The sequence below is a fragment of the Erpetoichthys calabaricus genome, chromosome 10, assembly GCF_900747795.2.
Source record: "Erpetoichthys calabaricus chromosome 10, fErpCal1.3, whole genome shotgun sequence".
Classification (NCBI taxonomy): domain Eukaryota; kingdom Metazoa; phylum Chordata; class Cladistia; order Polypteriformes; family Polypteridae; genus Erpetoichthys; species Erpetoichthys calabaricus.
The window spans coordinates 113,751,121-113,766,456 of record NC_041403.2 but is presented as its reverse complement, the minus strand read 5'-3'; the positions used below and the strand labels follow the sequence as shown (position 1 = coordinate 113,766,456).

General features: G+C 38.6%; 1 protein-coding gene across 3 annotated transcripts in view; it reads right to left on the bottom strand.

Annotated features, from left to right (window-relative positions):
- Nucleotides 1-1,207: 1,207 nt before the first annotated feature.
- Nucleotides 1,208-15,336, bottom strand: part of LOC127529410 (neuritin-like) — a 40,217-nt gene continuing 26,088 nt past the window's right edge. For 2 of the 3 annotated variants that reach the window (XR_007936093.1, XR_007936092.1), the window contains exons 3-4: nt 1,803-3,251; nt 1,208-1,346 (exon numbers count right to left, since the gene is read on the bottom strand). Coding sequence is in view for 1 of the 3 variants with exons in the window: in XM_051932852.1 (XP_051788812.1) it covers nt 12,873-12,897 (25 nt within the window). In the remaining 2 variants the exon portion in view is untranslated. Of the gene's footprint in view, nt 1,347-1,802; nt 3,252-12,204; nt 12,898-15,336 lie in introns of those variants that run through there. The other variant, XM_051932852.1, reaches the window with a different exon arrangement.

Below are 15,336 nucleotides of genomic sequence, written 5' to 3'. Positions count from 1 at the left end.
AGAGGACACTGATAAAACCAAACAAGACCTGATGATCTAACTTACAACCATTAATGTCACATGAACCACGCATAAAGATCAGTTTGTAATAGAAATATTTAATAAATTGATTTATTTAGATTACATAGACTTTTTTTATTTTACATTCCCTTTCCATAAAGTATATTGTTTTTTATTCAAATGAGCAAATGTTTTATTTAAGTTTTTCATGCCATGATGCAGCATCCATTTCTTTTTTTCTATTAAGACAACTGAACAAAATTCTACCACAGGTGTTACGTCTGTTAGATGGCACTGCACATGAACACATATGTGGCTAAATCCAGGTCAAAGTAAGCCTTTTGGCTCTGACACCTATCCACACATTTTCAAGTAAAAATTCAGACATCTGTTTCCATTTTAACCTCTCATCCACACTACACCAGTATTTTCAACCAACAAAAATGAATACTTTTGAAAAGGCCGCCCACCGTGGCATTTCAGTGGGGATGGATGAAAACAAAGATTTTTCAAAATACAGGCTCCAATGCACTCTGATTGGCTTGTGCTTATTACATGGCTCTTCCCTGATTGGAGCCTGCCTGATTGGTCACCCTTTAAAAAAGAAAAATATATTCCGGCATAGCAGACATAAAAGAGTTGTGTTCCATGGCGCTTGTTGCATTCTTTCTCTGTATCTATCTAAATTGCACTTCATGATAGAGTTGCCAGTTGTATACATGTTCAAACTGCACAAGAGTGTTGAGTTTGATTCAAATGTCACATCGTACAACATGTACAATGCACACTCACTGCTGTTACTGCACAAAAATTTTTGGGAAATCTGATTATGACAAAAAAAAAAAAATCAGCTCATGAGACTGCTCATCCCAAGACAGCCAACTGAAATTTCTGACATGACAAAAATGTTTCCAGTCAGGCAACAGGCCAATCATGAAATGCAATCGGGCATCGCATCTACTTTCGTACTGCACATGAAACAACAGCCAGTGAAGTTCAAATTTGAGCTGACTCAGAAAATCAGTCAGCAAGTGTAAAATGGCTTTAAAATCATGCCAAAATTTCACATTGTATCTCTGGATTACGACATCTATGCTGAACGCAAGTTCAGTGTAGATGGATGATTAAGTCATATAAGTTTTTGGTCATTTTAGTATGGATAAGAATAGTTTAATAAAAGATGTGAAAATGCTAGTGGGGACAAAGATTGTTTTTTTTTAAAAAAAAAAACATTCTTAAATGAAAATGCAGTAGTGTGGACATACTATAGCCTGAGAAGAAGGTAGAGAGGCAACAAAAGGGCTTGAACAAACGGATCTGGGCTATTGCTTCATTCGCTGTTGTGACTGAGTGTTTTTATAATAAAGACATGTCTGTAGTACTAGGGTGTTGTATCGTGTTGGCCATTATGAATGTAGAGAGAACTCAAGCAAAATGACACCTTTTACTGGCTAACTAAAAAGATTACAACATGCTTAGGCCCCTTCTTCAGGCAAGATGTAATACAGAAACTGGAGTTCCCTCTGTTTATATACAAACTAGGGCAAGTAACAACATTGGTAAATCTTTAAGTGAGACATCTTAAATGTAAAAAATTAACAGACCTCCTCAGGCTAAGATTCATTTAGATGTCTCACTTAAAGATTTATCAATGTTGTTACTTGCCCTAGTTTGTATATAAACAGAGGGAACTCCAGTATCTTTATTAAATCTTGCCTGAAGAAGGGGCCTAAGCTTCCTCAAAAGACTGCATATTGTAATCTTTTTTAGTTAGCCAATAAAAGGTGTGCATTTTGCTTGACTTCTCACTATAATAAATACATTAATTAACAGCCACTGTCTTTCTTTACTTTTATAGTGATTGCTTTGTTCACCATTTATTTTATGTTTTTAGACTGCTTGTACACTGCAAAGGGAATTGAAGGCCCTTTTTTCACTATTAACTGGATTGTTTTTGCAAAATAAGGATTACATGGCCCAGGGCAACCTCTGGAGATTTTACTTTCCTTATACCTTGATGGTCACAAAAAGTCACAGCTTTGAGCATGACAATCTGTACTAAGAAGTCAAAGGCAGAAATAAAATTGTAAAAAATGGCAACATGACCACAGTTGAGTATACAACATTTGCGGTCCATGTTGCAGTGAGAATAGCTGTAGATATCTGTCTGAATGAAGGTACAGTATAGCTCAGTCTGAAAAGTAACCATCTTTGTACACTACCACAAGCTACTAGTAAGCAACCAAGCATTGAAATCTCCTGTAGAATCATAATGAAAGATCATGACCACCTAAGAACATTATTGCTACTCTGATAGGTTTCTTATTAACTGTGAGCTCAGTAAACAAACAAATCCAGGGACATCAGACTATAAGGAGAGCTAGAGTGGAGCTGCTGTTCCCAGTGTTGCAGCAAGTCACTGCTTTATGTTAGCTGTGGGTAAGCTTGTCTCACCCGGCCATGCCCATTTACACTCACTTTCTTTTTTGCTGTTCAGGAGAGGCGACACTCTCCACTATGTGTTTATGCAGGCCTTATTTCTAAAACTAGTCACGTCTGTAACTTCTGTCACTCTCTTCTGCAGAGTAAAATCTAACGCTGACTACAACTTTTAACCAGGATTAACCCCCCCATATTATTTTGCTACAAATTATTTCAATGATTGCTGTTCTATGCTTACATTTTATGATGATGTTTTTGCTCTGTTTTCACAGATATTGTGTATTTTACCTTAAAAGCATGGTAAATTGAGCTCTAAGCTGCTTGTATACTGAGAGCAGGTCTGTGGCAAGCTGGGTTTTGTGCTAACTTAAATATCTAAGGATATGGACAGAAAATCCATTTGTCAATAGTCAGGCTACTCATAATTTTTAGTGAGTTGATCATGAGCATCAGTTCCTGTGACTCAAGATGAAGATCTGCTCAAGTAAGTGTTTTGTGCACTGCAGCCCATGTTGCCCTACACTGAGGGGATGGCTGGCAGCCTTGAGGTGTTGGCCAAGAGGACACTCAGCTAATGTCATATCTAAAGTGCCAGCCAAACTAGAGTAGCAGAAAAAAGCACCAAGAAATTGCCAGATCTGATCAGCCCCATGAGCCTTGGGGCCGTGTTAGGACTGCATAGGTCAAACAGACTTCCTTGGAACCGGATTTTCTTAGACTCTTCTTTCAATGTCTCCCAGATCTTTCCTGCTTCCTCCTGGCACTCTGAAAGTGCAGCTGTGGCACATGTATGGAAGGTTTCCCAGTGGCTAAAATGAAAATAACATTTCAAGAGATCAGCCTCCCAAATATTGTCAATATCAATGAACATTGTAATATTATATATAGATCTTCTTCCTTCCATGATACAACCTATTAACAACTGGACACTATCAGGTCATCTAAAAAATAGATACGCACACTTCCTGCTCTTCTGCTTGTCACAAATGTCAAACTAATAATATGTGAAAAAGTATATAGCCTTATTAACATACAATAAAATATTTAGAGAGTTATAATTTTCAGAGGGTTCATAGACTTTAATTCCAGACATTTTATAGTATCAGACTCATGCTTGCATCTTTTCACTCATTATGCCCAACTGTACATGAAGACTTGTTCACACATTTGCCAATGAAATTAAATTTGACAAATTAGACAAGACAATCGTGAAAGCTTCACTGCTAATAAATTTACTAAGTTCATAAATTTTGATTGAGACTTTCCATATTAAGACTATGCGCAGTATTAGATGATGTCTGAATTATTATGTCTCTGTACTAGTGAGACAGTGAGTTCCTCATAATCCAGAAAAAGATAAAAAGATTTGAATGAAAGGATTGCTTAAAGAAGGAGGCACATTAAACAACCTCTAGTAGGAGGGAATGTAAAACATGATTACTGCAGTTTCTGATTTTGTCAAAATTTTGTCAGGATATAGTGGGTTGGATATATATATATATATATATATATATATATATATATATATATATATATATATATATCCATCCATTATCCAACCCGCTATATCCTAACTACAGGGTCACAGGAGTCTGCTGGAGCCAATCCCAGCCAACACTGGGCGCAAGACAGGAAACAAACCCCGGGCAGGGCACCAGCCCACCACAGGGCACACACACTAGGGACAATTTAGGATGGCCAATGCATCTAACCTACATGTCTTTGGACTGTGGGAGGAAACCGCAGGGTAGAACATGCAAACTCCACACAGGGAGGACCCGGGAAGCGAACCTGGGTCTCCCAACTGTGAGGCAGCAGCGCTACCCAGTGCACCACTGTGCCGCCCACACACACACATATTATATATATATATAATTATATATTATATATATATACACATACAGTACTGTGCAAAAGTTTTAGGCAGCTGTGAAAAAATGCTGTAAACAGAATGCTTTCAGAAATATAAATAATGATTGTTTATTGTTATCAATTTACAAAATGCAAAGTGAGCAAACAAAAGAAAAATCTACATCAAATCAATATTTGGTGTTACTACCTTTTGCCTTCAAACTAGCATCAATTCTTATAGGTACACTTGCACAAAGTCAAGGATTTTGTAGGATTCTAGTCAGGTGTATGATCAACCAATTATACCAAACAGGTGCTAATGATCATCAATGTCACACGTAGGTTGAAACTCAGTCATTAACTGAAACAGAAACAGCTGTGTAGGAGGCTTAAAACTGGGTGAGGAACAGCCAAACTCTGCTACCAAGGTGAGGTTGTGGAAGACAGTTTCATGTCATGGCAAGATTGAGCACAGCAACAAGACACAAGGTAGCTGTACTGCATCAGCAAGGTCTCTCCCAGACAAAGATTTCAAAGCAGACTGGGGTTTCAAGATGTGCTGTTCAAGCTCTTTTGAAGAAGCACAAAGAAACGGGCAATGTTGAGGATCGTAGACGCAGTGGTCGGCCAAGGAAACTTAGTGCAGCAGATGAAAGACACATCAAGCTTATTACCCTTTGAAATCGTAAGATGTCCAGCAGTGCCATCAGCTCAGAACTGGCAGAAACCAGTGGGACCCAGGTACACCCATCTACTGTCCGGAGAAGTCTGGCCAGAAGTGGTCTTCATGGAAGAGTTGCAGCCAAAAAGCCATACCTCCAACGTGGAAACAAGGTCAAGCGACTCAAGTATGCACAAAAACATAGGAACTGGGGTGCAGAAAAATGGCAGCAGGTGCTCTGGACTGATGAGTCAAAATTTGAATATTTGGCTGTAGCAGAAGGCAGTTTGTTCGTCGAAGGGCTGGAGAGCAGTACAATAATGAGTGTCTGCAGGCAACAGTGAAGCATGGTGGAGGTTCCTTGAACGTTTGGGGCTGCATTTCTGCAAATGGACTTGGAGATTTGGTCAGGATTAATGGTGTTCTCAATGCTGAGAAATACAGGCAGATACTTATCCATCATCCAATACCATCAGAGAGGCACATGATTGGCCCCAAATTTATTCTGCAGCAGGACAACGACCCCAAACCTATAGCCAAAGTCATTAAGAACTATCTTCAGGGTAAAGAAGAACAAGAAGTCCTGGAAGTGATGGTATGGCCCCCACAGAGCCCTGATCTCAACATCATCGAATGTGTCTGCGATTACATGAAGAGACAGAAGGATGTGAGGAAGCCTACATACACAGAAGATCTGTGGTTAGTTCTCCAAGATGTTTGGTACAACCTACTAGCCGAGTTCCTTCAAAAACTGTGTGCAAGTGTATCTAGAAGAATTGATGCTGTTTTGAAGGCAAAGGGTGGTCACACCAAATACTGATTTGATTTAGATTTGTCTTTTGTTCAATCACTGCATTTTATTGATTGATGAAAATAAATGATTAACACTTCCATTTTTGAAAGCATTCTTTGTTTACAGCATTTTTTCACACCTGCCTAAAACTTTTGCACAGTACTGTATATGTATATGTATATATATATATATATATATATATATATATATATATATATATATATATATATATAGTGCTCTATCGCGCTTCTACTTTCGCGGCCTCACTCTGTCGCGGATTTTATATGTAAGCATATCTAAACATATATCATGGATTTTTCGCTGGTTTGCGGATTTCTGCGGACAATGTGTCTTTTAATTTATGGTACATGCTTCAGTTGGTTTACCCAGTTGATTTCATACAAGAGACGCTATTGGTGGATGGCTGAGCAGCTACCCAATCAGAGCACGTATTATGTATTAAATAAAACTCCTCAATGATATACGATATGCTTCCCGCGCCGTGCTTCGCATACTTAAAAGCTCTAACAGCACCTATTGATTTTTGTTTGTTTGCTTTTCTCTCTTTGTCTCTCTCTGACATTCTCTGCTCCTGACAGAGGGGGTGTGAGCACAGGGGCTGTTCGCACACTGGCCTAGAGGATACGGATGCTCCTCTAAAAAATGGTGAAAGACTACCTTCACATTGCTCCCTTTATTGCGGCTGCTTTGTCGGGTGGTGCTTCGCATACTTAAAACCCGAACAGCCTTATTGATTTTTGATTGTTTGCTTTTCTCTCTCTGTCTCTTTCTCTCTCTCTGACATTCTCTGCTCCTGATGCACACTCCTTTGAAGAGGAAGATATGTTTGCGTTCTTTTAATTGTGAGACAGAACTGTCATCTCTGTCTTGTCATGGAGCACAGTTTAAACTTTTGAAAGAGACAAATGTTTGTTTGCAGTGGTTTAAAGTCCCTGTCTCTACAACCTCCTGTGTTTCTGTGCAAATCTGTTACCCAAGCGTGACAATATAAAAATAACCATATAAACATATGGTTTTTACTTCGCGGATTTTCACCTTTCGTGGGGGTTCTGGAACGCAACCCCCACGATCGAGGAGGGATTACTGTATTCGATTTATAAATAAAGAATCCTACTACGCGGAAATTCATTTATCGTGGTAGAGTCTGTAACTGATTAACCGCGATAAACGATGGCTGACTGTATATATATATATATATATATATATATACATATACATACATACAGTATATATATATATATATATATATATATATATATTCACGGCATTCGAAGTCTGTGTCACAATCTGATTGTATGGGTGGTTACCTACCAGGTAACGCTTGTGGTTGGCCAGCAATCTGCTAACATCCACCACGGTGCCCTCAGTTTGTGAGGAGCAGATCATAGAATGGTTGAAATAGTTTACTGTCAAATAAATGCAAAGAGTACCATACCTGATTGTATGGGTGGTTACCTACCAGGTAACGCTTGTGGTTGGCCAGCAATTAGCGTTACCTGGTAGGTAACCACCCATACAATCAGATTGTGACACAGACTTCGAATGCCGTGAATGTAATTACCCCGATCTACATGCTGTCAAATAAACGAACCACACGCCGTGGCGCAACGTTAGGGGCATCGCCTCTGGCGCTGACGTCCGAGGTTCGATTCCCGAGAGGGAGTGCAGTGGAGTGTGTACACCTGATGAGCCCAGAATGAGGGCGAAAAACGTGTCGTGTACTCTTTGCATTTATTTGACAGTAAACTATTTCAACCATATATATATATATATATATATATATATATATATATATATATATCTATATATATATATGTGTGTGTGGGCGGCATGGTGGCGCAGTGGGTAGCAAGTTACACTCCAAAACACAGAGGCAGACTGACTCCCCACTCCTGATGTCACGCTTCCCCCTTCTGTCTCAGATTAGTGCGAATATATTGTTCCTGCATGCAAACTATGATTCTTAGCACAATGAGTGAAAAATCAACTGGAATGTTCAAGCAAATTCTAGAAAAAAACCTGATCTAAATCCGTTAAGTAGTTCTCTCGTTCGCTAGCTAATTGGAGTTAACCAGTCTATGAATAAAACACATAGTTACAATGCATGTATTTGTAGCATATATTTGTAGATAGGTCATAATTAATATTGTTAATTAGATCTTCACTATAATCAATCTGTTTATCTGTTGGTGCTTTAATTAACTTCTTATTTACTCGTTTCTGACAGGACCAAAGTATCTACTGATTTTCCCGGTAGCCATTCTTTTATAAGGTTAGTTCCTAGGTTTAGCATTTTGTCATGATATCCAGTCATTTTTATTTATTCTTGTATTGTTGTGTATAATTTTTTTTCATTGTTTATTGTTTGAGTTTCATTTTTATTTATACTGCATAACCTTTTTGTAGCTTTTTTATCCATGACTAAATGCAATTTTTGCTGCTATGGACAACATCAGCAAAAGCACATGTGTCAATATGGTGACAAACTAGATGCCTAAGAACAAGAGATTGCAATACATTCTTATCAAATTTTTACTAACAAATTAAGAAAGTCCCTGTTCTCTGTCTCTCTCAAAATCTTAAAAAATGTGATTATGAACTACAGGTTTCCAAAATATGTGTATCTTTATTATCTTGTTCTCTGGTACCCAGAAGTAGTATAACATGATTAAAAGGCATCCATAATTTTTATCAAAACAGCTTTTAAAAGGCAGGTACAGTGTGTGGGTAATGAAAAAGCACACTTTTGACCTATAAATAATACAATTCTTCTGCAGTACAAAAAGTGGGATTTATTCCTATAAAATTTTTTGCAGGATAGTCTTCTTAATATTAGTTGAATATCACACCTTACTTATGTGGTGTTGCTCACCATGAGTATCCCATTATGGCTACGCTATAAATACCTTGATTTTCATCGGATAGAAAGTCCCCGCAGGATAATAGACCATATGACAGAGCGTGCATCATAAAGATGATCCCACAAACATGATATTGACTTTATCTTAGTGGAGGTGCTAGCATTGTATTGAAAGGGGTCTCAGAGTATGCTGTGTTTGAAAATATATTTGATAATTTACCAGCTATTTATGATAAATGCTTAACCATACAGAAGCCCAGACATGCAGCCGTTGTTCTCTCAGTTCTAGTGCTTTTGGCTAATTGGATTTAACAGAAGTAGTGTTGATCGGCAAATTTTGCCAAAGCATTATTTGCAACAAATTTGCTGTGTTTGAGTTCGACCTTGTTTGTTGAATTATTTACTGATAGTTTGCCCAGTTTAGGAGAACCTTTTTTCCCCAGCACCCCATAATGCTTTGTGAGGCCAGCGCATCATCCCCTGGAGCTGTAACAGCCAACATTGGATGGGATTGCCCCCCCGGGTATATGATGCTGATCATTTGCATTACAGATTCTTAGTAGTAGAATAGATAAGTAAATAATGCAGGTTCTCAAACGTGCATTTTTAAGAAACATAAACAGCATAAATAATAAGTTATCTCTGCTTTTCGCCAAACGTATGCATGCGCTGCACGGCCACCAAGAGTTGAATAAAATAAAAATAAAAAAAGTAATAAAAATTATCACCCCGACAGCGTACAGTAGAGGTCACATAGTATATGCGTACCAAATTTCAGGTCAAACAGGTGATTTAAAATCCTGGACAGACAAATGGACAGCCAATGTAGCATATTATATAAGAACATATGTTTACAATCTTCATTTGTTTGCATCATTACCTGAAGCATTTGTTTCATGCTTTTGGTCAGCTGCATGTTCATGCTTTTTTTTTGTAATTTGTTTTGTTACATTTTTTTTTAATATGGGCTTACTCTGAAAGCCATAGCCAGACAATAAAGTTATAACACAAAGTAATGCTTTATTTTAATTTATTACAAGCAGCAATTATGTTTACAGGCTGCACATTAATGTGGCTCAAGCAATGAATTGAACATTTTTAATTTTGGGGTTATTTTCTTTTTGGGTAGAAGAAAGAAGACACAGGTGTCACAAATGAAGACAAGAAAAGGAAGAACTTTTTATGAGGGTGTAAGAGCCGTAATGTAAGTGGACCTTTTAATTTAAACAAGAGTAGTTTTTGATTATTTGTAAATGCACCATTGTTAATTTCATGTGTTTCAGTTAGAGTTCATGTGCGCATGCGAGATATGTGTTGTGTCAGAGGCGGCCTTAGGAGTACGCGGGGCCTTGGGCGAGTGTCATATGCGGGGCCGAGAGCCATAAGTGTAGGCTATATACCGTACCACCACGCTCACGGGCTTGTCCGCCTCTAATGCTGTACGCCTTATTATTGTTAAAAAACATGATGCCTTACGTAGGTACCATTGGCCGTTTGATTACATTACGTATTGTAATTGTTCTTATATTGGTTTAGTGGCCTTTAACCAACTTAATTAACTGATTCAGAAACATTTTGCACGCAAAATTAACAAACTAGATAACAGTCGTTTCTGCCAAACCCGCTGGAGTCTGCAAATTTATTTAATTACGGAGAACCAGAACACTTGTAATAAAACGAACACTTACCAAACAGCTGCTTTGACAGTCACACATGGACTTTTCTGGCTTTTCGCTGAGCAAAATCGCTGATAAGATGCTCGTAGTCCAATGTTGAGGCAAGATCCTTTTTGATTGACAAAATAGCTAAACTGCACAGTCCGTTTTGCAACATTGTTGATCGTAGATAATTTTTGATAAGTTTCAACTTTGAAAAGCTTCTTTCCACTCTCGCAATGGTCACAGGAATTAGAAGAAATCCACCATTTACCGTATTTCAGTCTATAACGGATTTGAAAGTCTTGCAGAGGCCTTGCATATTTGTATGATGAGCTGACGGTGACAAAAGAATCTCCTATCGCGGGGCCCCCCTCAGGTGCGGGGCCTGGGGCAATTACCCTAGTCGCCACCCGCAAAGGCCACCTCTGGTTGTGTGATTCCAGATGTGAGAGGGGGGAATTTTGACGGGCAGAATGAAATGGAGCAATACAGACCTTGACCGTGTCTTAATATTTACCAACTGTTATAAGATCAATTTGTTATTGTTGTTCGAAATAAAGTTGTTGAACTTTTAAAAGAAGACTCGCGTCAAGTCTATGCAACAAATTAATTAATTGGAAATTATATCCTGCATACAAAAGAAGGAGAAACGTCATTACAGAGGGAGTGAAGCTCAAAACAGGAGAGAAGTAAGGATTGTACAGAGAAGAACAGGTGAAAAGAAATTATGAACTACGCACATTCTCTACCCACTCTCTTTTTTAGACACTGGGGCTAGCATTTATAACTGACCATAGAACTCTGTCATTACTGGGTTGTCTTGGACCAGAGGGCACCATTTTCTACTCTGCTTCTCTCCCACACTCTTTTTTGCTTATAGATAAGCAACAACTGTGCTTGTAGCAAATCACAAGGCACACACAGTTGAGCTTTAAAGTGTGTTTACTTTCTTGAACTTTACTAGTCCACTTCACAGCTCACACTACATGCCAAATGTAACCCCATGTCTTTTTCCAGGAGACCTCATTTCTTTGACCCTATTGGTTGGCTGTTTTTTTTTTGCACACCACCCATTACTTCTACTGGCACTTTTCATTTGCATAAACCGGTAAGCCACATTTCATGTATGTGGAGTATTAGAATAGCATTCTTGTTAAAATAATATTATCAACAAAAATTTTATTAACAAATCAAAAAACATTTTTTATAACATTTATATTTTTCTATAGCAGTTTTCTATAACATCACCAAATTTCAATTGTATCAGTCTAGATTTTGGAATATTTTACGTTTTTCTATTTTAGTGGTTGTTTTTTCTCCTAAATTTTGATATATTGCAATGTTCATTCTTAGTGGATACACATTGACCTAAATGTAAAATCCTGCCAAATTGAAGTTTTTCAATCAAATGGAAAACATGCTTTTGTTGATGACTGAGTAAGACAGTGAATTAGTCAGTTATTTGCATTTATATATAAATTACTTTCTGATAAACTGCCCAAGAAGAAGCTGAGCAGAAGATCTGTGTCACTAATTGAAAATACACATCCCTATAATAAACCACGAAAAAAATGGATTGCAGTTTATCTCAAGAATCCATGAAAAAGCTTAATTTTTTGACTCATAAGGCTTTTCCACCAGGTGTGCTTCCTGAAACCATTGCAAAATTTTTTAACAATAATTAACATTACTAACGAGAGACTCTAGATTCGACCTTTGCTATATTTAACTCTATCGAAATATATACTATATACAGTATATTATATATATATATATATATATATATATATATATATATATATATATATATATATATATATATATATATATATATATATATATATATATATAGTAAAGAATTCACAGAACAATGTCAAAGTTTTGGGGTACCTCGCAAACAACCCCGTATAATTTTACCAAAAGAATGGGGGAAAAAAATTGCGTGTTATAGCACAAAATGAGTCATCTCAACTTTCTTCTTAGGTAGACTGTCCAAGATGGCAACAATGGGAGGCAATTTGGGAAGAAGAGGCAGGACCAGGTGGACGGAACCTGATAGTGACGTCAGATAGAGAACGGTGTCAGTCTTCCTTTCTGCAGGGGGAGGAGAAGAGAGATTGTTATCATGCAGTGCCATCTCCTGTCTTGGTGGAGAATTACCACCACCTAAGTCTTTAAGCTGTTCCCCATGTGCACGCGTGTAACAGTAAACCCCCCTTAGCCCAGATTCATTGGATCAGACGACACGAGCCACAAGGTTATGGACGAGAGACAATGCATCAGTGTTGACATGGAGAGTACCTCGATGATGTAGACCTTTGAACCGATAATGCTGAATGTCTAAAAACCATCTAGTAACATGAGGATTCGACTATTTCTGCAGTGCCATCAACTTTAAAGGAGCCTGGTCCGTCAATAGAGTGAACTTGCATCCCAGAAGGTAGTATCTCAGTTGGTTAATAGCCCATTTAATCGCAAGGACCTCTTTTTTCACCGCCGCATACCTGCTATCCCGATCCAGTAGTTTCCAGCTCAAGTATATTATGGGGTGTTCAACACCATCCACACTTTGGCTCAACATGACACTCAAACCTGTGTCCAAAGCGTCGGTCTGTAAGATAAAAGGTAAAGAAAAATCAGGTGTTATCAAGATAGGTGCTGAAATGAGGGCCTGTTTGAAGTCACTGAATACGGGTTTCTGTTTTTTAATCTTCGGTCACTGTATTTGAGGCCCATTTCTTTGTCAAGTCTGTCAGAGGTGCATCCCTCTTAGAGAAATGGGGAATGAACTGGCGATAGTACCCTGCCAGTCCTAAGAAGGCTTGAACCTGCCTTTTGGTTTTCGGACAGGGCCATTTCATATTGGCTTCAACTTTATTATATTGTGGACAAATGGTACTTCTGCCCACTAAGTAACCTAAATACACAGCTTCTGTCAATAACATTTTGATGTATTTGTCTTTAGCACGGCTTTGCTTAGTGCCAGGAGTACCGCACACACAAGTTGTATATGATAGTTTTGGTGGGGACAAAGCACTCTATCCATCAGATGCTGGAAGGTCGCAGGTATCCCGTGCAAACTGAATGGGAGGACCCTAAACTACCACTTGGGGTACTTAACGCAGTCTTTTACTTTGCAGATTCTGCTAATAGAATTTGCCAATACCCATTTGTTATGTCAAGTGTGGTCAAATATTGGGAATTCCCAAGCCTCTCGAGGAGTTTGTCCACTTAAGGCATTGGGTAGACATCAAATTGTGAAACTTGACTCATCCAGTGGAAGTCATTGCAGAAGTGTCAAGTTCCATCTGGATTGGGACCATAACAATGGGGCTGGACCAGGGAACTTAAACTCTCCTCAATCACACCCAGATCCAGCATGCATCTGATCTCAAGTTCACCTTCTGCTTATTTGACTTCCAGGAGGCGATATGAGCGTTCTCAGACAATAACCACTGGTTCCACAACAGTGTCGTGTGCAATCAGAGAAGTTCTTCTGGGTTCATTCACCACTTCCAGGACAGATGAGATAACTGCCTAAAGCTTTTGTCATTGTTTGTTGATCCGAAATTAAGAAGAAGGGGCAAGGTTGTGCTGAATGGGAATTAGGGTCTCTTTCCTTTCATGGCTTCAACAGGTTTGAGTGGCATACTCGGTCAGTTGGGCATCTCTTTAGTTGTTTCACCAAAGTCGACTAAACCCTTCCTCTCCTTCATTTCATATGACCCTTACAATTGTAATGGGAAGTGGGAATGAGTACCATGACATGGTCTCCAGGATGAACTCGCTGAGTGTTGTGTCATGGTCATAAAACCAAGCGTGAGTTGACTGCTCACACTCAGTTTTTCCTTTTTTGGACAGGCTGAATTTTTTCAAATCTATCTCATAATTTAATAATATATTCTAGGATACTAGTGGAAGGGACTGCCTCCACTACCCAATCTTTTTTTGATATATCCAAAATTCAAAATCACTCTGGGTTATCATCCATATAACAGTATATAACCTACTGATAGGCAAACAACATAACTGAGCCGAATTGTGCCCATCCTCACTGACTCCCTTGCATTACATTTGTTTAAGCGTCTTATTAAATTGCTTTACTAAACCATTGATTTCAGGGTGAATTACCAAGGTTTTTAGTTGATTAATTCTGAGTAATCCTCCCCGAATGTTTTAACTAGGTAAATTGCCTCCCTTGAAACATTAGGACTTTCTAAGGATGCCGACACATGCAAACACCCCCATGAGCTCTCATGCGATATGGGATGGCTTCAGGGTAATCACCAAAGCATAATCTACCATGACCAAAATATATAAAATATAAAAAAATATATGTATAGCCTCTAACAGAGGTTTCAAGAGGTCCTACACTATCAACCCCCAACCACTTTTCAAGGAATCTGTCTCAATTGGCATTCTGAAGCACAAAAGCGACAGACCTCCTCATTAATACCTGATGAATAGAATAGAGTTTAATCCTCTCTAATGGTTTTGTGACACCCAAGTAGGCACCAAAGAGGTGGGCATGTACCATTTCAATTCTTGTTGCCAACAACAACCTCACCTCACCCTCATGCTCTGCAACATGATTAGGTGAATAATTTTTTATCACAAAGTGGGGTCTCTGGGGCATGGGATAATTGGTATGGTTTCTGTCGATCAGAGCTACCGCATTCATGGTAAATTTTAGTGAGTCATTGTTCCCTTTTGAATAAGGCCAGAATTTGCCTAAACTGGAAATGTTATGCAGAGAGGGAATCAGTAGAGTAGGCAGAATAATGCTCCATGACGTCTCACCTTCTCTCTCTGTAAATGCGTCAGAGTACAACACTGAAACATCACTCTTGACCCACTGAGTTGTTATGTGACCTCACTCAATCACCAGCTATATGCGTAGCACGGACACAGCTCGTGATGGGTCTTCCCCATCAATTAACATACCCATTGTTTTAGAAGTGGTGGCAGATGTCATTCTGCTTTTGTCGACCAGTCCCACCCGATTATCACAGGATAAGGGAGGCTGCGCATAACACCCAGGCTGATCTTT